Source organism: Lepidochelys kempii, chromosome 6 (assembly GCF_965140265.1).
Source record: "Lepidochelys kempii isolate rLepKem1 chromosome 6, rLepKem1.hap2, whole genome shotgun sequence".
Taxonomy (NCBI): Eukaryota; Metazoa; Chordata; order Testudines; family Cheloniidae; genus Lepidochelys; species Lepidochelys kempii.
Window position 1 is genome coordinate 127,665,494 of NC_133261.1, and position 25,754 is coordinate 127,691,247.

At 48.0% G+C, this 25,754-nt stretch overlaps 1 protein-coding gene across 16 annotated transcripts in view; it reads left to right on the forward strand.

The window, feature by feature from the left end:
* TRIM9 (tripartite motif containing 9) overlaps window positions 1-25,754 on the forward strand; it is a 128,635-nt gene that overhangs the window by 65,957 nt on the left and 36,924 nt on the right. For 8 of the 16 annotated variants that reach the window (XR_012159620.1, XM_073350161.1, XM_073350165.1 and 5 more), the window contains exons 2-5: window positions 2,149-2,283; window positions 5,493-5,615; window positions 22,742-22,852; window positions 24,409-24,562. Coding sequence is in view for 15 of the 16 variants with exons in the window: in XM_073350161.1 (XP_073206262.1) it covers window positions 2,149-2,283; window positions 5,493-5,615; window positions 22,742-22,852; window positions 24,409-24,562 (523 nt within the window). In the remaining variant the exon portion in view is untranslated. The remainder of the gene's footprint in view (window positions 1-2,148; window positions 2,284-5,492; window positions 5,616-22,741; window positions 22,853-24,408; window positions 24,563-25,754) is intronic. The other 8 variants (XM_073350163.1, XM_073350167.1, XM_073350170.1 and 5 more) reach the window with 1 other exon arrangement.

Here is a 25,754-nt window from a genome sequence, read left to right on the forward strand (position 1 = left end):
CCTTCTAATTTAAATAACGTGCAACTTGCAGGAACCTGCTCTCAAGCACTGTTTGCAGGAATTGTTCAACCAGTGTGTGTTTTCAAACAAAAAATTGCAGTGTGTTTGTTGACAATTTGCAACCGACAAAAGAGGCTAAATCCTTTGAGTAAGTTGTTGGCTGTTGATTAGTTGCCTAGATCTGGAGATAACACTTATCAAAATCACGGGGGAGTTGGGAGGATCCCTTAGTTAAAGTTTGGAAAGCCCTATGAAAATGAAAACTGCCGGATATTTAGTAGTAGCAACAGTATTGTGTTTTGCTACTCAGCTCTATCAGGTCCTGCTGGAGTACACCAGGTGGGAGGTTGCTGCACTGTTAGTGTTGAAAGGGACAGGTTGCTAACCTGGGACCCAAGAGAGCTGTGTTCAATTTCTTGCTGCGCCACAGATTTTCTGTATGACCGTGGACAAGTCACTTAGCCTCTCTGTGCTTCAGTGTCCCTCTGTCAAATGGATGTAATAGCACTACCCTGCCTGTCAGGGGAGTTATGAGGATAAATATATAAAGATTCTGGGTGGAGCTGGTTGCAGAATGGAATTTCCAGCTCGTGGGAAATTCCAACCTTTTGAAATATGTTTTCCCCCAACTCAGGATGAAAAGTTCCAATTTCAAAATTTCTCACAGGACCGAAGTTCCAAAAATAACTTATTCAGAAACATTGAAACAACCTTATTGAAAGGTTTAGTTTAGATAATGTTGAAGCATTAACAAATATAATTTAATTTAATTAATTAATGGCCGGCAAGTGGAGGAATAGTCACAGTGTGTGTAGAAGAAATTAGGGGGAAGATGAACTTGGGACTCTTAATGGTAGATAGTCTGGAGAGTGCACATATGAGGTGGGCGGGACGTATGATAAAAATGGGAGCAGAAAGAAAGCGTGGGAAGAAGAGGACAGCAAGAAAGGACGTGGAAGACTGAGGATGTGATGGGAAGACTCTGGCTAGACAAATTTGAAGAGAAAAGGACCGGAACTTCAAGACCTACAGACTCATGCCATGGACCGTAAGGAGTGACAAAGAATCGTTGGCACCTCCAACCCTATGTAAATAGGAAAAGGAGTCAAGAAGTGAAGTGACTTGTTACTATACTATACTATATTTAGTAGTCAACATGAAATAAAAGTCCATTTCAATTTCAAATAATTTCTAAATGTTTTCATCAAAAATTTCATCAAAATCGCCACATTCCTGCAAAAACATTTCAATTTTGGGAAAATAGCATTTTCTTATGGAAACCCGTTCAGTCGAAAGTTATTTTAATAGCTCCAATTGAGGGTGCTCGGGTACTGCGGCAAAGGGGGCTCTATAAATCTAGGAAAATCAAAATAACAATGCAGTTAGGTGTCATTATCTGCCATGGGGACATAGAAACCACTGAAAGGTAGTTTAAAAGAGATTCACTTTGACATCCAAAAAGTCACCTTTTGAGCCAGGAGTGCCACTAATTTGTTCCATTTTGTGTACCAGGCTGATAAACTACCATAAGTATTTAGATAAAGGTGCCGAGCACAATGGGACTAAAGTGCTCATCTCCTAAAACTCAGGCCACTTGCATAGGTGCCTGCATGTGGATTTAGTTGCCTAGCTTTAGGATCCTGAGTTTGAAACTTTCAGCCTTTGTGTCTATTTATTATTCAACTAAAGGCTCGTCAAACCCACCCATTCATCTTTGAGCTGCCCTGCAGTGAAAGGCTAGTGTAGGTTAGATTCACATCCTAGTTTGCCGCAAACTAAATATTTGTGTAGACAAGCCCTAAGTGACTGGGCCAAGGTCACACAGGAAAGTCTCGAGGGGAGCTGAATCCAAGGCTCCCAAGTCCCATGGTAGTATCCTAACCACTGGACCATCCTTCCTCTCACTGTTTACATTTGGGGAAACTGAAGTGCAGGGTTAACTCCAGTGATTTGCCCAAGGTCACACAGTTGAAGGGGGTCTGGGTTTGGACCCTGAACTCCAGGGCAATCACTAGACAATGCCTCTTCCACTTAAGGTCTGAGGCCAGAATACATGTTCCTTGGTGTGAATTAATGCCATCCCTTGACTGCCTGCTCCTGTATGCCCTGTTTATTGCTAACCTGCTTTGTATTTCTTTCTGCATGCAGAGCCAGCTCTCCCAGGCACTGAATGGATTGTCAGACAGAGCCAAGGAAGCCAAAGAGTTCCTGGTGCAGCTACGAAACATGGTTCAGCAAATCCAGGTACCATACCAACCCGCTAGAGAAACAAACCCCCAACAGGTTAATACGCCATTTGTGACTTCATGCATCACCTCTGTGTCTTGTCTTTGCCTGGTGACCTCCCTACCGCGTACACTGCTGGCCCCACACCAAGGGACCCCTTTGCATCTCTCCTCCAGACTCCTGCACTGCTGGGCTAGCTCCCCTCGCTCCCCTTCTCTCTGGGATTGTCACTAATGCCTCCTTGTGTATCTGCAAGGAGCAGCTGTTACTAGACAGTTATCATAGCCAGTCTTCCACCTCCTTGCCCACAGAGCAACACTGACTCTCAGCCTGTCCTGGCTTTGACAAAGGAATGTGGATCTCTAGCAGCAGATACCAGTTCTGCTTCTAACTTGCAATCAGCAGGGCTGTCAGTGAGCCAGTTGTAGGAGAAGCAATGTAAAAGGCTCGTCTTCCTAGCCCAGCCCACAACATGTGGGAACTTAAACATGTTGGTCCGATTTTTAAGGGAATTTGTTTGAAGTTTCTTTTGCTTCAATTCTTTAGCTATTCTTTGGGAATATTGGAGTCACGCTGTTATGTGTGTGTAAAATCAGGCCATTTGGGGCCAGATTCTGAGCCCTCACTGAGCAGTACCTTACTGCACTGAAATCAACAGGATCTTCCATACAGCAGAGTGTGATTCAGTGGGAGAAGGGTATCAGGAGCAGGACGCAGGCCACAGTCTGGCCCTTTCTGATCCCCAGCTGGAGACAGAGCTGCATATGGTTTTTCAGTGGAGGCTAAATGCCAGCTGCCCTGTCCCTGGAGATCTGGGGATGGCATAAATGTGGATTCCTAACCGAAGCCTTCCACATGAGTGGAATGAGCATGGCACCACAGTAAAACATGCTTTCAAGGTTAATGTTTAACAAACCTTCAGACAGAAGTGGCTTAAAATCTGACTGTGTCAAGTGCTGCTCTCTGTTGCTGGACAGCGCGTGGTGCTGTCCACTCAGGCCTCCGGAATGGTGACCCACTTTCTCTCTTTCCCAAGGCAGCAGCCAAATTCCTCAATCGGTCTCTGCTGCTGCCAAATTCAAATACCCACTTCCCCGCCCCCCTCCCAGCCAAAGTGCAGCCTTCCCCTGTGCCTTGCTTCTTCCTCCCAATGTGGTGGGTTTAGTTCAGATGCCATTTCCAGCAGGATTTCCTGCCCCTGTGTGTATGTGGCTGATGTGAACCTATCTCCGGGGGAGCAGTGTGGATGGAAGCACTTGGTAGTTCCAAAGCCTAGATGTCCAGGAACTTTTTCATGTAGGCAGTTACTGAATTAGCCGTGTCCTCCCCATTATGATCCTGATCTCCAGCACTTGCTTATTCAGGGCTTGATTCAGCCACATGTAATCACACTGAGAGGTGTAGCTCACTCTGTGAGCAGCCACATCTCACCCAGTGGGGCTACTCAGAGTAAGGTAATATTCAGTGTGAGTGGCAAAGTCTAGCCAGCCTGTAGTTCTTCCTCATGCAAGTAGGCCCACTGGGTGAGATAGTGCAGCCCTCGCCATTCCTGGTGAGCACTTCCCCACACGCATTGTCCCACTGGCTTCACTTGCTCACACGAGTAGCCATGTTCGATTCAGGGAGGCCCCAGCTAAGCGAAGCACTTAAACAACGTGTCCTCAACTCTAAGCACATGAGCACTCCCAGTGAAGATTACAGGGCTACGCTCTGGGGCAGGGGCCATCTTTTTGTTCTGTGTTTGTACAGCACCTAGCGCAATGTAGTCCTGGTCCAGGACTGGGGCTCCTGGGTGCTATGGCAATATACATAATAAATAATGATCATGGTAACCTAGCCCGTTGAATTTAGTGAGATGTCTCACCTGAGTAAGGGCTGCAGAATCAGACCCTGCAAAAGGTAAACTGGAACCTCTGACCTGATGACTCAAAACCGTCACCATAGCACTGATACTTGTGATTGATTTAAAACCAATGTGTTATTGACAAGATTTCATGTTATAGGCTGGGCCAATTGCTAACAACTTGGCCCCATTTTACACAGCCTTTTGAGAGAGCTCTGCTGGATGTAGGAACGAGATTGTGCCTTCGCCGGGTACAGAGGTACTGCTCGGTGTTGTGTGCAGTGACTGTTTGGTTTGATAACCCCCGGAATCAAGGCTCACAACCCCGTGAAATGACCAAATGAATGTAATAGCCTCAAAACATCAGGATTTCCCCATCCCAACGAACACCCCCAAACGAATATAAATTCCGACAGCTCAGGGAATTCTTCAGAATTCAGGAATTATTAAAGGCCCAAATGAGCATAACATTGATAACGTACAGATGAAAACTGAAATCTTTTGAGGATGAGACACATTAGCCCTAAGGCAATAAAGCCATTTACAGCACTGCATAGATGTGTATGGTTAATTACTTAAAGGAACTTACCTTCCATGTAGCCTGCCCTCCAGCTCTTAGGGGACTCAGAGAAGTTCACAGGTGGCTATTCATGCCTTCACAATCCCGCATTATCTCCTTGCTCCTGCCACCCTTACTCCCTAAGTATTTCTCATTCATGCCACTAGTCCCATTGCCTTCAATGGGCCTGATTATGTGAGTAAAATTACATCCCTGAGTAGGGCCTTGCAGGATTGGGATCTGAATAAACACAGCTAGATAGAGAGCAATCACAGGGGTCCGGAGCTGTTACCCAGGGTTCCTGCAGTTAAGGGTTAGTATGTCGCACAAAGTAACTCTTTCACTAGGTGAAGGCAGGAAGAACTAAGTTGTTTAACCCTTAAAACACTGGGACACATATATTTACCCTCAGTGAACTCCTGGTTTCTGCTATTCCAGTTCCTTCTATATTTGCTCACAGCATCTAATCTAAGCTCCCAAACGCATTCCAGCCTCCTGTTATCCCTCCCCAAGACAACCTTGCACAGCCCCTTCAGGCTCCCCCCACTCCCAGTTCCCTCACCTCACCCCACCCCACACGCCCTCCCTGACCAGCCAGTCCGCTGCTGGAAAACCTCCCACCCTTACCCAGATGTGGACTCCACTCCAACCCACCTCCCGAGAGCTATTTCCGATCCCAGTTGACTGGCCAGTGAGAGGCTGAAGGGACATGTCTAGAGGGGCAAGGGGCCAATGGGAGCTTCCAGAGTCAGAGCAGTTAACATGTGGGGGGGACCACTCCAGACGAGCCCTCCTCCCTGCTGGAGGGGCTGCAGCAGGTGCAGGGAAATCCCCGGGGCTGTGAGCTGTGCTTTGTTAACACAGGAGAACAGCGTGGAGTTCGAAGCTTGCCTGGTGGCACAGTGTGATGCCCTCATTGACGCGCTCAACAGGAGGAAAGCCCAGCTGCTGTCCCGAGTCAACAAGGAGCACGAGCATAAGCTGAAGGTCAGTTCAAAGCTTTCTGATTTCTGAGCCTCTGCGCCTCTTGGTTACCGGTCGTAATTTTAACCCAGCCCTTGAGTGAAATCAGCGGAGCCTTTCTGACTGAAGTGATTCAGTCGTCCTCGCATCTTTTTCTTAATCCGTGTTCTGTCACAGATCGTTGTGACAATTCACGAACCTTCACCCACTGCTCAGCAGGTAGGCTTACCGTTAAAGTAGGCCCTGCTCGGCCGCAGTTATGACAACAGCCCTCAGCTCTGTTGACTTCAGTGGGAGATGAGGGAGGTAGGGTGACCGTATGTCCCTTTCTGGCCGGGACAGTCCCGTTTGTAGGCGGTGTCCCGGCCATCCTGACTTCTTTTTACAAAAATGAGCATTTGTCCCGCTTTTGTCCTGATTAGTTGGGAAGAGCAAATGAACAAATGCCCAGTTTACCAAAAAGGTTGGGTGTGCCCCCCAAGGGGCGGGGCAGAGGAACGTTGGGGGTGTGGCGACATGAGGTGCCAGGCAGTGGGTCTCGGGGGCAGCCCCAGCCGCGGGAGGCATAGGGCTCGGGTGCTCAACCCCAGCTACAGGCGGCATGGGGCATAGAGCTTGGGGGGGAGTGAGCCCCAGCCCTGGGCAGTGCGGAGCTCAGTGCGGGGGTCAGCCCCAGCCGCAGGCTGCATGGGGCACGGAGCTGGCCACAGGCAGTGGGGGCTCAGGCGTTCAGCCCCAGCCGCAGGCAGCGCGGAGCTTGGGGAGGTCATCCCCAGCCGTGGGCAACAGGGAGTTTGGGGGCCCGCCCCAGCCATGGATGTCATGGGGTATGGAGCCCGGGTCACGGGGGAGCTAGCTCCGGGTGGTGGGGAGCTGGGGTTCCTTGAGCTCAGGCAAGCCCCAGCCATCCCGTTTTTACTTTAGGAAATATGGTCACCCTAAGGTGAGGACCCCCAGCATCTTGTAAGATCAGCCCCTAAATTAGCCAGGTGCAAAGGGGGCAATACAGGAATGCAACAGGAAGAGGACAGTGATTGTGTTTGCTCTGCATGTCACGCACCTTTATGTTGGGGGATCAGGTCAGACATGACAGTCGGGTACTCCAGGGGTGCCACAGGAAACCCCCAGACAGATAGCCCAGGAGAGGAGGTGCAAGAAGTGAAGCTGAAAGTGGGACATGAAGGAGAAGGGAAGGCAGCATTACCCTTCAGTTCGTCACTCTGCGGTTCCCTGAGGAACAGTACCTGCTCTCTTCAGCTGGCTTGTGGCTGCCAAGGGGACTCTGGGGCTTGGGCTAAACAGAGACTGTCAGGTGGGCGTGAGTTGACGGGTTGGTGTTAGCATGGTATCCATTGGCTGGTGTAACTGTACATCAGCAAGCCAGCCACGCAGGCCCAGGGCAATCACACTGAAGTGGGTCACCCAGAGCCTGAGGTATTGAGAAGACACAACCATCTCACGCTGAGCTTTCCGGGGCTGTTATCTGAGTGTGTTTCAGTTATTCGGCTGAAACCTGCTTGCGGAGTTTTCACGTCTCCTCTCTCTCTCTCCTCATACGTTTGGCACATAGCACGGCGTTGGGCCATCTGAATGGCTTTGACTCATTTTGTAGACCTTTGCCAGGATGGACCTAACCAGGTTTTCCCATCCGAAGAGCTGAGGGAGCCTGAAGGGCATTGTTGTTAATCTCATGTTCACCCTCACAATGAAGAAACCGGATGCTCTAGCTTAGGGCTTCTCAAACGTTTTCATCGCATGAGCCACATCTTAGCAAGGAAGCTGCCGTGTGGACCAGCGCCCCACCTCCCCATTTCACAAGTGCACAGATCACCTCCCCTCTTGTTCATGAAGGCATAACAGCCTTGTCCCTGACACCTTTCTTTCTTGTCCTTGTTTGGCCACCAGTTGAATTCACACCTCCAAAGTCAGGGCCTCTGCTTTGCCCTGCAGCGCTGACAGAAGTCAGAGTTTAAAAACAAAGCCGCTCTGCTGTGTAGCTGGGCATTCCTTACGGGGTAACGTGATGAGTCTGATCAAAGCCAGCCAGCTGTCTAGCTTGGCCCGGCTACATCAGCAAGAGTGGGACAGGGCTGGTGGGCAGTAAATTCTGAGGGGTGCAGAAACTGTTTTCCTGCCAGTGTTTTAGAGCCCTGAACCCAGTGCCGGTGCTCCGTCACAGAGAAAAATACCCAGCCACAAATGGGACTCTTTTAAACTCTAAACACAGCCTGAATTTTCAGACTTGGCTCCCTAAAGCCAGGCACTTACATTCCTACTTAGGCACCCATCTAAAAGCGCTCTCCCTTTCTGACGTGCTGCGTCCCCACAACTCCCAGCAACTTCCCACCGGCCACTTCTATTTAGGGGCCTTACTGCGGGCAGCCACATGTGAAAATGTTGGCCAGGGCTGGTCTGTGAATGCAGCTGCAGCAAAGGCTCCTGGGAAGAGGGAAGGTTGCCCGATGCGACTGGGTTCAAAGAGCCGGCAAGAAGGGCTCATGCCATATTCCAGGTCCCCCAGTACCAGTGACAATTGAACGCTGGTTTTAATTTCTTACTGCTGTGGGGTGGACTCTCCAAAGCAATTGGTCTTTCAAATCCAGCGGCCATCCTCCGCGGATCAGTAGCAGTTTCAATGTAGGTCACATTTTTAGACTAAACGACTAGACTGTTCCTTTTAGTTCACATGCTAGGGAATAAGTAATAAAGGTAGCAGAACTGGTACTTTGAAGATGATCTGGGAGTGTTACATAATATGGTTTTGTCTTAATTGTGCGACAGAGTCCTATGCAACGCGTGTGTATACACGTGTCATGGGGCTTTTGCATTGTTAAGTTGGTATGCTCACCCTTTGCATAAAGCCTGGATAAATAAACACAGCATGGCGGTCTGGTAGCATCCTTCCCCTGGAGGCCAGAGATGGGGCATGCATGGGGCACCTCTTCAGTTGTGCCATGGCTGCTACCGCCAGCCCAAGAGCTGCGTATTGGGCAATGGGGCTATGCAGTTCACAGACCCACCAGCCACGCCCCTGCCACTCCCCTAGCCCACGCACGTAAATGCCCCTGCTCCAATGGGCTGCTCCGTTGGGCTGAGGAATTGTCATTGGGCGCTTTATTTGGCACTGATGCGACCACTGCTGGAATAGTGTGTCCAGTTCTGGTGCCCACAATTCAAGAAGGATGTTGATAAACTGGAGAGGGTTCAGAGAAGAGCCACACAAGAAGGATTAAAGGATTAGAAAGCATCCCTTCTAGTGATAGACTCAAGAATCTCAATCTACGTACCGTAAGAAAGAGAAGGTTAAGGGGTGACTTGATCACAGTCTGCAAGTACCTGCATGGGGAACAAATATTTAAGAATGGGCTCTTCAGTCTAGCAGAGAAAATTTGAACATGAGCAAATGGCTGGAAGTTGAAGCTAGACAAATTCAGACTGGAATAGGACCTACATTTTTAGCAGTGACCGATTGAGGGATCAGCCGCTGCTGCCTTGGGAAAGACGGAAAGTGGGTCACCGTTCCGGGGGCATGAGTGGACAGCAACACCCGCTGTCCAGCCACAGAGAGCATCACTTAACCCTAACCCTAACCCCAACACAAAGGACCCAAAGCCTGCCCTCTGCTATCGCTGTGCCGACACAGGAATGGCGGTTGGGCTGACACTGCTGTCAGGGTCAAACAGGAACTCCGCCGCCATGGAAAGGGAACGCAAAACGTAAGCAGGGTTGCGCTTGAAACTACAGAGCAGCCGTCATTCCAAAGGGGACAGGACCGCAGCTGCCGCTGAACCTGAGGGAGCATTGTGATTGGCATGGGCTGTGAAATGTAACAAAGCCAACAGCATTTGCACGGAGACGGTGGAGCATTGGAATTGCTGTACAGAGGGCGGAAATGTTACGGAATCTGTCAAGAGGGAAGATATCCAGCATTCGGCAGTGCAGCTTAGGACGTGATTCCTCCTTCCCTTGCAGTCATTTATACGGGCACTAAGTGGGCATAAGACATTGCTCAGTCAGACCGCTCGCACTTGCATTCTGCACCTGGCACTCAGTTTGCACTGCCACGAGCAGCAGCTCTTGAAAGGATCTTTCTGGTAGACCCACCTGCTTGCAGAGGTGCCATGGCTCTGTTTATAAGTGCGGAAGGGGCGAGAGAGCAGAGCTTTGCTCTGTATGCTGGGTCGATTTGTCCATGTAGCCAAAATTTCTGTTCCCATGCAGCATTCCGGAATGTGTGTTAACAGGGCTTCCGAGCTGACCGCATTTATCTGACACACAGTTTCACTGACAAAGCGGCACATCGCCACGTTTGCCCAAAGAGCCAGCTCACATTTGTCCCCTGGGTGGAAATATTTGTAAAATTACCTAAAATGGGACAATTTTTCACTCTTCTTCCCCCCGCTCCTCTCCTTTTTCCTGATATTGCAAAATGCATGTGGAGATCAGAACTTCCAGAGCAAACCCTTCCTTATTCGTGCTCCATGTTAAAGACTTAGTTTTTAGAAACAAAAAGTGCTGTCCTTGTGAGAAGCAGTGGTGGGCATCATTTTAAATCACCACCCAAGAATCCCCCTTCATCCTTAGCTGTAATAACCCCCCCCCCCCCGCCCCCAGCTGTATTTTTCTAATGCTCACTTTTGGTTTTATTTCTAAATTCAAGATGCTGCAGAATGTGATGCTGTCTGAAAGCAAGAGACCAATATGGTCCAAAGCCCAGTAGTTTGGGCGAGTGACATACAGGCTTCTCTGCACAGTTCTCCAAGGGTGAAATTCATGTAGGGGCAACCCAAAGCATAACCCTACCTCACTTACGCTCTCAATAATAAGGCTTAAGTGGACCATTCTGACCTTTGGATGGATGGATGACTTTTGCCCTCAATGCATTTTAACCTGTAACTACACTAACCTCGCTGCTGGAGTCCTCACCCCTGAACCCCAATTGTCAGATTCCCTGGAGAGACTGATTACGTGGACAGATGTGTGTTAAGGGCTATGCTGTGGTCACAAAACTTGTACCACTCCTGACCTTAGCCAGTGTATGACCTTAGATCTCCAGAGGTGAAAGGCTAATACGTTCACGTCCTGTACTCATGTAATGCTTCTGGATCCAGAGGAGCTGGCTTCAGAAATTAGAGCTGAGATTTTTCCAAAAAAAAGTTTAAGGCAATTAGCTACCTAACTCCCATGAGGCACCTAATTCCTTTAGGTTCTTTGAAAATCCAAGCTGAAATGTTAGAGTTTTGGGAGTTGGGGTGGGGGTGGGAATTCGTGGAGTATTTTTTTCTGCTTGAAGTTACCACAAAGAGCCTCACACGATTAAAATGAGCCTCTTTACTCTGGGCTGCACTACAAACTTAAGTCGACCTATGTTGGATCGACTTACAGCCGATTACTGACTTACAGTAATTACTGTGGTGATTCATGTCCACGTTGCCCTTTCTGTCGGGGGTGCACGTCCTCACCAGCAGCGCTTCCACTGACATGTGGGGGGCTGAGAGCCTGAACTCTCAGCTCCACGCAGCTCCCCGCCAGGAGCCTGGCTGCCCAGCAGGGAGCTCGGAGTTCGGGTGCAGCCAGGCTCCCAGCGGGGAACAGGGAGCTCGGAACCCAGGCAGCAGCCCAGCTTGGAAGGGGGAGTGGGGAGCCGGGACCCGGGAGGGGCAGCAGGGCACCCAGCGAGGAGTGGGGAGCCCAGGTGGCAGCCCAGCAGAGCCCTGCAGGGCAGCAGGGCTCTAGCTGGAGCTCACCTCCCACTCCAGTGTGACGGCCCCAGCTGTGAGCGGCTTTCTTGTCAATGTCACAGCCCGGGCAGGGAGCCGTGAAAGTGACAAGGATGACAGCCAACCGCCAGCGTAATAACCCGCAGTGTCTGCATGGGCACGGCATCGCCCTAACTACACCGACAGAAGCCCCACGCCTCTCGTGGAGCTGGAGTTATGATGTCGGTGTAGCACGGCACTTACACTGGTGGGAGCAAGGCTGAAGTGTGGATACTGACATAATTAGGTTGACGTAGACCAGGCCCCCCTTTGAGCAGCTAACATGAGACCTTCCTGTGCTTTCTTTTACAAAAACTCTCCAGTCCCCACATTATCTCTCAGTCTTTTATATCTTGCTCGTGCCCATGGGAGGTATCTGAGCACCTTGTGGAGGTGATCTGTACTGGAGAGTGGACAAGGGAGAGGGAAAAGCTATGAAGAGAGGTTAAAGGCTGGACAGTTCATTTTTCTGCTGCCTGAGGGAGGATTGATTGTAAAAGGTTTCAAGTGTCTTGGACACAGTATTTTGGCATTCTGCCTGCACATGGAGAGATGGCACTAACACCAAGTGCAGGAGACCATCCTGCAGAGACTCTAGAGTAAGGCCTGGGATCAGTAGTAAGAGGCAGTTGAACTTGAAGGCTCCTGACTCAGAAGCCATCTGACTCATTCTTCTTAGAGCAGAGAGCTGGCTCATTGATCCGGAGAGGCAGCAAGGATTGCAGAAGAAAGAGATGACATTGCAAAATGAATGAGCTTGGGAACCTGTTCAAGAAGTCAAATGTAAATGGACTTTCTATCAACATTTATTTTTACCCTGAGTTGTCCCTTTAGTAATGAGGTTTTACGCCTCTAGCCTTCTCATACCACTTTGCTTTCTGCTGGTTTTACTAAGTTGTTTTATTAGCACTAACTTCTCTGGGGCTTTTTGGTTTGTTCTCCATTTGTGTATTTTGCACTGGAATCTGGGCTCGGAACTGCACCTTACAAATCCTTAGATGGAAATCGTAGAATCATAGGATTGGAAGGGACCTCGAGAGGTCATCTCAATCTCATCTCATCTCAAATGAGATCATTCAAGTTTCCTACATATGGTACCTCCGGCATCGTGATGACTATTAATGCCACTGCAATTCCAGTTACAAACCCCCTCTGATCTCCACTGAAACGTGTCCAACTGGAAATACTTGGTACAAATTACACATAGGCATTGTAAGTTAGGCCTGAATGTCAGAATCTTTCCAGTTGTTCTTTCCACCTGCATTTTAACCACTGCTCTCATTAGTTCTGTACCATGAAAGGTGCATTGCGCCCCTCCTCCCCGACTGATAACCCTTTTCTCTGTCTGCATTTCAGAAAACAACCCCTCTTTAGTTTCAGCTGTAGATTTTAAGACCAGAAGGGACCATTATGATGATCTGTTTTCACTTCCTTCATAATACAGGCCAGAAACTTCACCCTACACATCTGGCCCAACTTGTGGGGAACCTAGAGCACATCTTGTAGAAAGAGACACCCCAGGCTGGTTCAAAGACTCCAGGTGATAGAGAATTTACCCCACCTCTTGTTTATTTGTTCTAATGCAAGGGTAGGCAACCTATGGCAAGCATGCCAAAGGCAGCATGCGAGCTGATTTTCAGGGGCACTCACACTGCCCGGGTCCTGGCCACCGGGCCGGGGGGCTCTGCATTTTAATTTAATTTTAAATGAAGCTTCTTAAACATTTTAAAAACCTTATTTACTTTGCATACAACCATAGTTTAGTTATATATTACAGACTTATTGAAAGAGACCTTCTAAAAACGTTAAAATGTATGACTGACACGCGAAACCTTAAATTAGAGTGACTAAATGAAGACTCGGCACACCGCTTCTGAAAGGTTGCCGACCCCTGGTCTAATGGTTAATGGGGGCACTAGGTATTTGATTTTTATATCAGCCAGAAATGAACAGCAGCTTTAAACAAGAGAGAGAGACAAGGCAAATGTCAATAAATTTAACCGGCCTTAGCTTTCAGTCTGGCTGGCTATTAAAATGCCTTGTGATGCCCTATGGGCCCATTGCTTTCGATTTATAGGGTTTCTTGTGAAAAGTTCCAGTTGGGCTATTGGATTTTGAAAATAATCTCATTGGATAAGTGAAACCCCTACCGTCATCACAGTGCACTATGGAACAGCCTCTCTTGGGAGCATCATCAGGCCATAATAATGAGTCAGTGATGTCTGAGCTCAGCTTCTCCACTCCAGGACACAGGCCCTGTTACTACCAACAGCAGACAGAGGGGGGCAGTGTATTGTCTTTGCTCGTGCGTCATACCCCTTTTTGATTTGACACAAGATTTTGGTGTAGCTCTTCTGGCTAGTAGGTAAGGCTGACTGTCAGACCCACCTCCCCCTTTTCTGTAGGACCAACCTTTGCCATTGACGCTATGTTCTTCCCTCTGGAAGGGTGGGATATGGGAATTTCCTCAACTCAGTATGTGGGACGATGTTCAGTGAAAGGAGAAGGGGCTCTTAAGAGCAGGGAACAATTTAGGCACTCTTCTCTCAGGGCACCAAGAACATCACCTTATTAACTCAGAGTCTAAGGCAGCTCGAAAATGTTCTGTCAAAATTGGGTTTTGACAGAAAATTGGATTTTGTAAAGAAAATTTTTTCACAAGTAGTCTCCACTTTCTGTGGAAACTCTCAATTTTTCATCAAAAAATGAATGCCTGAAAACCAAAATACTTTGATTTGGAATGCCGCTGCAGTGCACTATGGGAGATTTAGTTTAGGTACCGCATGTTCCCATTCTTTTGACATGGTCTCCCACAGTATTCTTGCCAGCAAGTTAAAAAAGTATGGATTGGATGTATGGACCATAAGGTGGATAGAAAGCTGGCTAGATCGTTGGGCTTAACAGGTAGTGATCAACGGCTCAGTGTCCAGTTAGCAGTCGGTATCGAGCGGAGTGCCCCAAGGGTTGGTCTTGGGGCTGGTCTTGTTCAATATCTTCATTAACGTTCTGGAAGATGGCATGAACTGCACCCTCAGCAAGTTTGCTGATGACACTAAACTGGGAGGAGTGGTAGATATGCTGGAGGGTAGGGATAGGGTCCAGAGTGACCTAGACAAATTGGAGGATTGGTCCAAAAGAAATCTGACAAGGTTCAACAAGGACAAGTGCAGAGTCCTGCACTTAGAACGGAAGAATCCCATGCACCGCTACAGGCTTGGGACCAACTGGCTAAGCAGCAGTTCTGCAGAAATGGACGTAGGGATTACAGTGGATGAGAAGCTGGATATGAGTCAACAGTGTCCCCTTGTTGCCAAGAAGGCTAACGGCATATTGGGCTGCATTAGTAGAAGCATTGCCAGCAGATCAAGGGAAATGATTATTCCCATCTATTCAGCCGTGGTGTGGCCACATCTGGAGTATTGCATCCAGTTTTGGTCTCCCCCCCACTACAGAAAGGATGTGGACAAATTGGAGAGAGTCCAGCGGAGGGCAACAGAAATGATTAGGGGGCTGGAGCACATGACTACTAGGAGAGGCTGAGGGAATTGGGCTTATTTAGTCTGCAGAAGAGAAGAGTGAGGGGGGATTTGATAGCAGCCTTCAACTGCCTGAAGGGGGGTTCCAAAGAGGATGGGGCTAGGTTGTTCTCACTGGTGGCAGATGACAGAACAAGGAGCAATGGTCTCAAATTGCAGTGGGGAGGTCTAGGTTGGCTATTAGGAAAAACTATTTCTCTAGGAGCGTGGTGAAGCCCTGGAATGGGTTACCTAGGGAGGTGGTGGAATCTCCATCCTTAGAGGTTTTTAAGCCCGGCTTGACAAAGCCCTGGCTGGGATGATTTAGTTGGGATTGGTCCTGCTTTGAGCAGGGGGTTGGACTAGATGACCTACTGAGGTCTCTTCCAACCTTAATGTTCTGTGATTCTATGATTCTCCTCTATGGGCCGGGCTCCTACACCGGCTTACATCTTCCATGCTGCTCAATGGCCAAGGACTCCCATGATGCACAGGGTCTGCCTCCAAGAGAGTAGACCATGGTGCATCGTGGGAGATGTAGTCCGACCAGACAACCCAGTCTATAAAGGAGAACAGGAGTACGAGGCACCAGAGCAGAAATTCCACATTGACTTTTTCCTCGTTTTGACCACAATTTTTCAGTATTGAATTTCAGCCAAAAATCAAAAATCAACATCCCCACCCCACCCCACCGCCATTTTTCAGCCAGATCTAATAGGGACATAAGATTTTCCATGCCAGATCAAATCATTGGTCCATCAAACTGAGGGCTGTCTTTGGCGATGGGCCTCCACTAGTGGAAAAAGCATAATGCTGCTGGCTAATGCTGTATAGGGTGATTCCTTCCTGAATGTTGCAATAATCATCTCAGGAGATCGAGGGCTTGCCTACATGATGCTTTAGTCATAAGCATATCACACACTAACTGACCTATGTGGACACTGCTGACATGCGCTAAAAGTTTCTTAATGTGCATTAATGTAGTTCTGTTTCAAACCGTACTATGTTAACCCGCACTAGGGAACTTTTCATGCACACCAGCAGGATCTGCATGAGCCAGTTAGCTCATAACACAGTAGTGCAGACTAAGATTTACACACCTTTGGTGCAGACCAATGCACCATGGAGACCAGCCCTGAGAGTGATCACAGGTGACATGCAGGAGTTGGAGTCTCACAGGGTGTCCTAAACTGGAGTCCTCCTGCGTGGTAGCTCCGGCCTAGCTCATCCTTTGGACCTCTGAGGGGCCAAGGTTTGGTAGTGAAGGTTGCAAAATCCAGTAACCTAGTGTCGAATACTGAAAAGGAAAGCAGACCCTTGTGCAGAGATGAGTGCAGATGTTATTGTCTTTTAGGGGCTGTATTAAAATGTAAATTACAGCTAATGTTATCTTACCGGGAAGAAAAACTTTTGGAATAAATTGCCTATTTTAAGGTTGCAGTGAGCTGCAGGGGCTGACAAAAATGCTCCATGACAGGCAGTAATTAGCAACAGAGGGTTCTGGTTGGTGCCCCCCTTTAGCATGTAAAGAAAAAAAATCCCTTTGCGTTGTCAAAGAGATCACCACCAAATCATAAGCAGCTGCTCTGAACTCTTTCCCAACCAGCCCAGCACTGCCAAACTCCCCAACATGACTTACCCAGTCAGTTACATCCTATTAGCCTCTTCCCAGCATGTTCCATAATTAAGCAAGGCTTGGTTTGTATCCTTGGTTTGTATCGTTCCAAAGTAATGCGTGCAGCAGAGTTGCTGGACTCTTCTGGGCTTTTCCAAATCCCCCTGGAGTCCATGAGAATCTTTCTATTGACCGTAGAGGGGTTTGGATCAGGCCCTTATATAATCTGGCGGGATCTGCAGGTTTGAAGTGGTGGAGCCCCCCAGCCCCTTCCATGGGGATGCAAGCTCCAGCGCTCCATCCTGCTCAAGCAGATGAATTACAGGGAGGCCCTGCAGTTGCAAACTGGTGCAGTCTCCCCTGCCCTGCACAGATGAGTCCAGCTTTGTGGGTGTGAGCAGTGGGCCCAAGTTACAGGACGATTATGCTCACAGCTGAACGCTCAGTGTCTATTGACATAGGCAGGAATTTCATTAATCCTGCTTCATAAACGTGTTGGACCCGGTCCAGACCCAGCTAATCACACTGCTGATGACCACCGTAAATGTTTTGACTTTGCATAATGTTGTAGGTTTAAAATTCCCATGTTCAGTCTTGTGCTTCATCGGCACACATCCAGGGCCTGCGCTCTGCAGGGCAACCCCGTACAGTCACTCGCATTGTCTGTTGCACGTACGCTTCAGTGTGCTCCACTTTGCAGCGAGTAACACAGGCAGTGCAGGAAGAGTACAAAGCCTGACGTGAACCGGCATTGGGCATCTGATCTGTAGTAGGCTCCTGGGTTAGACTGGCTTGCCACTGACCTTAGTCTCTCCTTGCAACCATTTTCTTAATTTAACACTTAGCCGAAACAAAACCATCTGAGATTTACATGCATTGCCAGGTATAGCAGATGGTGGTTCCACTGATGATATTATTAAAGCATTGGCTTTGTAGGGAGAAGCCCATGAATTCATTATCCAGCAAGAACTGAACCAAGATTTAAGTCGCAAAGAAGATTAGGAGATAAAGATTGTTTTTCCAATCCCATATTTGTTGCCTCCCTAGCAGTATATGCATTTCCCAAGGGAGCGTTTTCACAGCGGGATGGGATGAAGGGAAGGCTGCTGCTTTTATGTGCATTTGGCCCGGCGATTACACAGCTCATCAGTGGTCCGACCGACAGAGAAACACACAGTCTCTTCAGGTGGCGTTCACTGGGTGTTGGTGTTTGTGGGCAACGTGCACTTTAGGAACCAGAGCAGGTTCCATGACTGGGCAGCGACTTCTTATCCTGCAGAGCAGCTGTATGGCCAGAAGCAGGTCGTCTGAAAGGTTGCCAATGAGGAGAGAATCTGAGAAAGCCACGGGGTCTACATTGTGATAAAAGATGTGGCCGCGGCTGGTCCAGGTAAGCTGACTCAGGTTCATGGGGCTCGAGCTGCACAGTTACAAATCTGCAGTGTAGACGTTTGGGCTTGGGCCAGAGCTCAAGCTCTGGGACCCTCTGTTCTTGCAGGGTCCCAAAGCCCAGGTTCCAGTCCAAGCCCAAATGTCTACACTGCAATTTGGCAGCTCAGCAGCCTCAGCCCTGCGAGCCTGAATCAGCTGACCCGGGCTAGCCATGAGTTGTTTATTGCAGTGTAGACATCCCCTTACTTACCCTAGTGTACCGCCACTGAAGACGGTCAGATTACAGGGGTTTAGAACCGAAGCACCTGAGACAAGAATCTGGCCGAAGAAGTCTTTTACACCCACTTTGCCCAACGTAAATGACTAGACCAGGTTACAAGGCAACAGGGAATCAGCCCCAAAGAACCAAGAAACTAAGGGCTAACGATAATCCATGCGGGGTCTCAGGACTTTACATGAAGTGAATATGCTCGACACAATGGTGAGAGCCGCAGAGATGGCTTTGGAGTGAGATGCCAAGTCCCAGAGGAGCAGTGTTAAAGGTATAGACGGGGTTAGATTTTTATTGGCCCGTGAACAAGTTACTCTCCGCTTATTCAGGCGATGAAACTCTCGGGTCCCAGTCCTACTTCTGTTTCCCCTTTACAGTGCAGGCAAGGCAGGAGCTTGATTCCCCTGGCCATTGTAAACTAGCCCTAACTATGCTCTGAAGTGGTTTAAAAAGCTGGACTGCAGAGCAGAGGCAGGCCATGTCTGCGGCGACTAGGGAAACCAGCCTGACGCCTTGGCTGGCAGGAAATCTGTTCACACACTGTTCCCCCAAAAGGTAAAGCAGACTTTAGCCCCCTGAGTTTAGGGCCACACATCTTGCTGCAAACAGCTGCTGTGCATGGGGCTATCGTTAAAACTGGCTAATTTAAAATGTCAAACTATATCAAGCGACCAAAGTGAGTGGAAGCCGTGACCTTCACTCGCTGCAGCGTGCTGTGGAAAGAACAGCGGCTGAGCCAGGAACATCACTCCCCATGAGACACCAGCTTTTTGACAACAAGAGCCAAACCCCAGTTCATAAGGCTGGATACAGAGGAGCTTCTTGAGAAATGGCTGGCAGAAGGAATAGAAGAGGTGTGAGGGGCTGGTTGGTGTTAGAAGACAGTGTATTTTATGAAGATAGGCAATATATTATCATTTATATTACACTTTTGCTAAGAGGTTCTATGCTAGGCACGGATCAAACCTATAGTGAGAGACGTCCCTGCCCCAAAGAGCTCACAATCTAAATAGACAAAGGAGGGAAACTGAGGCACAGAGAAGGGATGTGATTTGGGCACGGTCACACAGCTTGTCAATGGCGGAGCCAGGAGTAGAACCCAGGGCTCTAGTTTACTGGCCTGGCCGGTAGGCCGTGCTCCTCCTTCTCAGGGTAATTGTTTCAGCTCACTTGGGTGTCAAATTAGCATTGAATTACATCTTCCTCCAAATTATAGGGAAATCTTTAATATGTCTAGGGCAAAACTCTGATGTGCTCTTCTAATTGCCATACCTTGGTGAGGGCAGCCTCTCTGCATTATGTCCTGGCCTTGAAAGATAACCCATCACTACTGTATGCTGTCACAAAATTAAAAGCAAACTTTAGCATTCACCACTTTGGTATAATGACAGGTTTCAAATTAGCAGCCGTGTTAGTCTGTATTCGCAAAAAGAAAAGGAGGACTTGTGGCACCTTAGAGACTAACCAATGTATTTGAGCATAAGCATCCGATGAAGTGAGCTGTAGCTCACGAAAGCTCATGCTCAAATACATTGGTTAGTCTCTAAGGTGCCACAAGTCCTCCTGTTCTTTTCACTTTGGTATAGTGGAACATACCAAAAAACAATGTGTGAGCTCCCCCTGCTGGTTTTACCTCAACAGTGCACTAGTTAACACTGTTTCTGGAGTTGTGAATCCTCTTGGGTTGATATGGTTAGGGTTGCTGGTGCATGGACAGACTAGAGTTGTCTTTTCAGTACATTGGTGCAATTCCTGACTTCAGTGAACTTGGACCTGGTTTGCATCCATGTAAGTGAAAGCAAATTCAGACCCAGAGAATTAAACCAAAGGGGATTACTCTGGCTTCAGTTTCACAGCAATCAAATTGAATATAATGTTTTCCTAGAAAGAGGGATAAAACCAGCAAAAGGGTTTTTGTGGAGAGTCAATACAAATCAGGAGCTATATAGAAAATTATTTGTTGGCAATCCTTTAACTAATGCATTGCTGCATATGTGGGCATATCAGCCTGAGTTACATGGAGCTCTGGACAGTTTTCAGTGTGGTATGTAATTCTGTATAGGTGGTTAAATTATACCTGAGAAACACAAGATTTCCTTGATTGGCGTGAAGGAGTAATTGCACTCTTAACAGCCAGTCACATGGGCAGAAGTTTAGCGCATGCTTCATTTCACCTTACGGTATCTGAGCAATGAGGATGCTCGGGTGATACATTTCACTTGTCATCAGATGAAGCTACCTTGCCAATAGTGCTGTCTATCCACATACCTGGCTGGTGCATAGACACTGTGGTGTAACTACTGTAGCAATGAATGCGAAACTGTGACCTCCATTTCCGTTTACTGCAGGCTTTTCAAATGGTTTGTTGCTGCATATGGTGATGGAACATCCCATCAAAGCCCTGGCTGGGATGATTTAGTTGGGGTTGGTCCTGCTTTGAGCAGGGGGTTGGCCTAGATGACCTCCTGAGGTCCCTTCCTAATCTTCTATGATTCTGTGCTTTGTCTGTATTAAACATTGTTCACATTGTATTGTCCACATTAAACAAATAGGATCTACTGAATCGGTTAGCTTGATTGAGGCCTAAAGGAGAACTTTACAAAGCTTTGGGCTCTTTTTTTAAAACGTCTCAGACCTTCCATTGGAGCATTCAGCCAAAAGGATAAAATTACTCTCACTGACCTGTGCTACAGATCTCTTATCCTCCGCGAAACATCTCTCTTGCGTACCCTGTGCACAAAACTTCCATCGACATCAGCTGAAGTCCTGTATGCTGAATAAGTGCAGAGTATGCAGCAAAAATCCGTTGCGGCAGGTAAGAGATTGGCAGTAAAGGTCAGAGGGGAGAATTTTGCCCTGAAGTGCCAGTCGGTCGTAAGCACTGACGCCATCTCCCAGAACTCACTGTCAGGAGACCCAAGGGCCAGAGCTGAGAAAGATTGACTCTTTCCAGTGACTCACCGTGAAAAAGGACCATGGGGAAGGGTCAAAGATGGGCATGTTAATGTTTCTGTTTCTAGGATTCAGCATGGTGATGTTCTGTGATTTCCTGCCTGTATAGGCATCTGGTATAAATTGTTGCTATTTTTCTCAGCAGATCAGGGTCAGTGCACCCATGTGTATTCTGCTACTAGGGTCATGCAGCACTTCCCTTTCTAGGGACCCCCTACAGTTGAACTGATGCGTCTTCATAGAGAACATGGTCTGGAGAGCCACAGAGTAAATTACATAAAGAAGCAGTGATTTTACGGGGACTGTAAAGAGAGAGGTAGTGACTGTATCTGTGGAGTGCCAGGCGTTCTTGCTGACGGATTCTTGCTGGTCATTCGTGGGTAGCGCTAAGTAATTCACCTTGACCTGTCCTCCAGATCTGTGGATTAATTTGCATGTGTTTCCACGGTTCTCCTTACCCAGTGACACCAGTGGTTGCATCCTGCAAACATAGGGCCTGCTCTGATGTGCCCTGTGTTGCTGACTCAGCACCGTGCAAGACTGAAGACATGATTATATGTTGATCAAAAAATATAAACTGCAGCATTATCAGCTACTATCTGTAATGCCACCTCGTTCTTATCTAGCACTTCCCACCTGCAGCTCTCAAAGCAGAGGGAGGGCTGAGCTCTGCCGAGGTGGAAAGAGTTCATGGAGAAAGATGTAGCCCTAAAATAAAGGAAGGGGGGGGTCTGAGGACCCTATTTTTACTGACAACCCTGGCATTTGGGAAGAAGTTACTTTCACTACAGCCCACCACTAGGGGAAGGAGGCAGTGTAGCCTTGTAAGTAAATAAGGGCAGTAGACTGGGACTTAGGAGACCTTGGGTCTAGTCCCAGCTCTGCTCCTGGTTGCCCTTAGGCAAGCCACTTCACCAATCTGTGCCTCAGTTTCCCCATTGGGGATTGTGATACTGACCTCTTTTGAAAAGCGCTTTGAGAACTGCTGATGAAATGTGCTAGATAAGGACTAGGTGTTATTACTGCTAATAGTAATCGATAATGTTGAAGTTTATATGTGTTTAGTTTAAAAATACAGGGCCAGACCCTCAGCTGATAAACAGGCATGTCTTCCTTGGAAACAGAGTCACTTCGCTGATCGACACCAGCTGAGGATGATAGGAATTAGGTAGCCCCCTTTTAGAATACTTTGGAAACCCTCTAGTGGGTCTCCCTGTCTTCTGCTGCAGAAGCCACTAGATCCCTACTAGAGTGACTGTGTCTATCTGTAGCTGGGCCATGTATGTTGTGTATAGTGAGTAAACAGTTATTTGTAACTCAGCTGTTTCTGTGTTGTGTCCTCGTATTAATGGTGTGCTGTGAGCAGAGATACATCTAATCCACTAGTCTGAATAATTAATCCAATCCAGTTGTGTGCTCTTCATGGATTCAGGGCTCTGGAGGCCAATTATTTAACTCCTGTCTTTGATGTTCTCTTTAGTCTTTTGCTTCCGTCCTTTGACAGAGTTCTTCAGTCTGATCCTTTCATGGTCTGATCCTGTTCCCAATGGCAAAGCCCCTGTTAACCTTTTGGGGGCGGGCGCATGCCCTTCAACCCTCACTGCTTCCACCTGCACTTGGAAACTCCTCTCCTCATCCCGTTGCAGGTGGTACGAGACCAGATCTCTCACTGCACAGTCAAGCTGCGCCAGACCACAGGCCTGATGGAGTACTGTTTGGAGGTCATCAAAGAGAACGACCCCAGTGGGTTTTTACAGGTGGGTGTGTGGCTGTTCACTTCCAGGTGCCTTTGGACAGAAGAGCTGGGCTGACTGCGAGGGCGAGCGAGTGCAGGTCCAGAGGCCACATTCATCCCCTGTGTAACTAGGATGGAGTCAGTGGAGCTACACCACAGAGGAATACAGCCCCAGGTTGATTGGTCCATATTCGTTGTCATTAGAAGAACGTGCCAATCCCATCAGGAGTATTTAGGCACTAGATAATACTTAGTAATACTTAATAATATATACTTAGTGATACTTAATAATAGCGCTCGCTCTCTCTCTCTGTGTATATATATATATATATAATGGTCTAAAAATACTTTGTAAAGGATTATTAAAGCTCTACCCCATCCCCATCCCCTTCCTGCCACCAGCATAGGAGCCATGTCAGGGGCCTGGCCAAGGAGAGGAGACATGGCCAGCAGCAGGGTGCTTCTGCTTTCTAGTGTAAGGTTGCTGATGCAATCCTAGGGATTTGTGGGGCGTGGAAGAGGGCTCCAAGGTGGCATATTGGATTGGGCCCAGTCATCTAGGGAGATTTTCTTCCTGCCAATTTCAGTCTAGCATAGGCATGATCTTAAGAAGATTCCTTAGTATTTTGGGGCCCAGTCCTGTTCCACTGGAACTCAGCAGCTAAACTCCCATCCGCTGTAGCATGAGGAGGATCAGACCCTGTGTTAGCTGTGTATTTCTAGAGATTTTACCTGTCAATGAAGACCGAACAAGGGAGACGTATCCCTGTGCTCTAAGAGTGAGTACCGCTGGTTCGTCACAAGAAACGCAGCGGCACTAGCTATGAGGCAGGTCCTGATACCCTTAACCCACGTGAGTAGCACCTTTCTCTGCATGATTTCAATGGCACTGTGCGAAATTACTACTCATTGTGAGCAAGGACATCAGAAACTGGCCCTCTGTAAGGAGAAAAAAATATCTTACATGGATGTCAGAGACTGAACAGGCTGGAGAAGGCTGCATGTAAGGTAGGAAGCAAAACAGGAATGAATTCATCCTGTGAGAACACTGGAACACAGACACTGGGAGAAGAGTTTGGAGGAAGATTCTTATTGTATCTCCAGAATAAATATTACAACACGCAGCCCTCCAGGACCCTAATGGGAGACAGACTCAATACGTGGCTCACAAGAACAATAATAGTTCATAAGAAGGGCTTTTCACTGCAGCCAGTGAAAGCCCTTGCATTGATGTCTCTGGGCATTGGGTCACCCCTATAAGATGGCATTGATTCGTTTGGCCTAACTAAGATGCTCAGTAGCTCCAGATACATAATTTGGTTCTGCTTGAAGTACTGTACAAAATCTAAACCTAAAATGAATGGCCTTGGTAGAGCCCTTGGGTGACACCCTGGCCCCATTGAAGTTAATGGCAAAACTCAAGTCACCATGAAACTTTAGTGACGCCAAAACTCAACGTGGGCAAGCCTTTGATTTCAAGCCCTGTTGACTTTTACTGTCATAAAGAACCAGCTCTTTCTAGGGCACAAAGCACTTGCTGGAGTGGCGTGTAATAACTGAAGTCTTTCTTGCAATCAGATTTCCGATGCTCTGATCAGGAGAGTGCACTTGACCGAGGACCAGTGGGGAAAAGGGACGCTAACCCCAAGGATGACCACAGACTTTGATTTAAACCTGGACAGTGCGCCTTTGCTGCAATCCATCCACCAGCTCGATTTTGTGCAGATGAAAGGTAAGCCTATCTTCAGTACATTTAACAAATAACACTCACCTATCATTGGCTTGTGCGCACCACAATCTCTGGGTTTAATGAAAAATCACTGGATATAAAGGGGCAACACGTTGGAGCTAATTTTATCTACTAGGGACTTTGGTTTTTTAAGATATTTGTTGCCTTACAAATAAAAATTAAGAAGGTGGGTTTAAAACCTCAGAGAAGGTCCTATGGTTAAGCAACTGTTCTGGAGTTCCAGATTCAATACTCAGCTCTGCCACAGGCTCCCTCCAGGGCCTTGGTTAAGTCACTCAGTCGCTCTGTGCCTCAGTTTCCCAGCTGTACAATAGGGGTAGTAAAGTAATCTTTCCTTTCTGCCACCGTTTGTGTCTAGAGGAGAAGTTTTTGGGGGAAGGACTGTCTCTTGCTCAGTGCATGTGTGCGCATGCACCATGTACAAACAATTGACAATGGCGGGGCCGCCCGTGTTTTGCAGGAGGTGCCCAGCACTGGGATCTGATATAGTACCTTCCCTCCAAAAAGGCCAGTGCACTTCACAAGTTGTAATTGCTTTCTCCTCACAACACCCATAGGTATCAGCATTATTAAGCCACGGCACAAAGAGGCTGAATGACTCGTATGAGATCGCTCAGGAAATCAGAACCAGCCTTTGTTTTCTTTTTTTTCATTGCCTCCTGGCTCAATTTTGTCTTAACTGGAGGAACAACCTGCTGTCCCTGCATCTCTGGCTGCCCAGGATGTTCTCTTCTAAACGAGAGTCAGGGAGAGCACAGCTGCACCTGGCCGTGCTTTGGAAACAGTCCCGAACCCATGATGCTGAGGCCACCTGTTCCCCAATTGTGCAGATCTCAAAGGAGATGAAGTTTTTCACACTCGGAGCCAAATCCTGCTTGACTGACTGATGCGCGCTGTCCCTTTGGCTTCAGTGGGAATTCTCACGCGTGTGAAGGGGGGAGGGTTTTGAAGCAGTATAAAGAAATGCCTACATCCCTCTCACATGCCCACAGCTCTCACACACGCTGCTGAATGGTGGTTTGCATTGCCTAGATAACGTGCTGTCTGTCTCCAGTCTGAATGACTTGACTTGAAAGCACAGCTCTCAAACAAGAATGCAAATTTGCCTGAGCCCAAGAGCGTTATCATCTCAGACATGCCAGAAACATTCTGCACGCTACATTGTAGCAAAGAA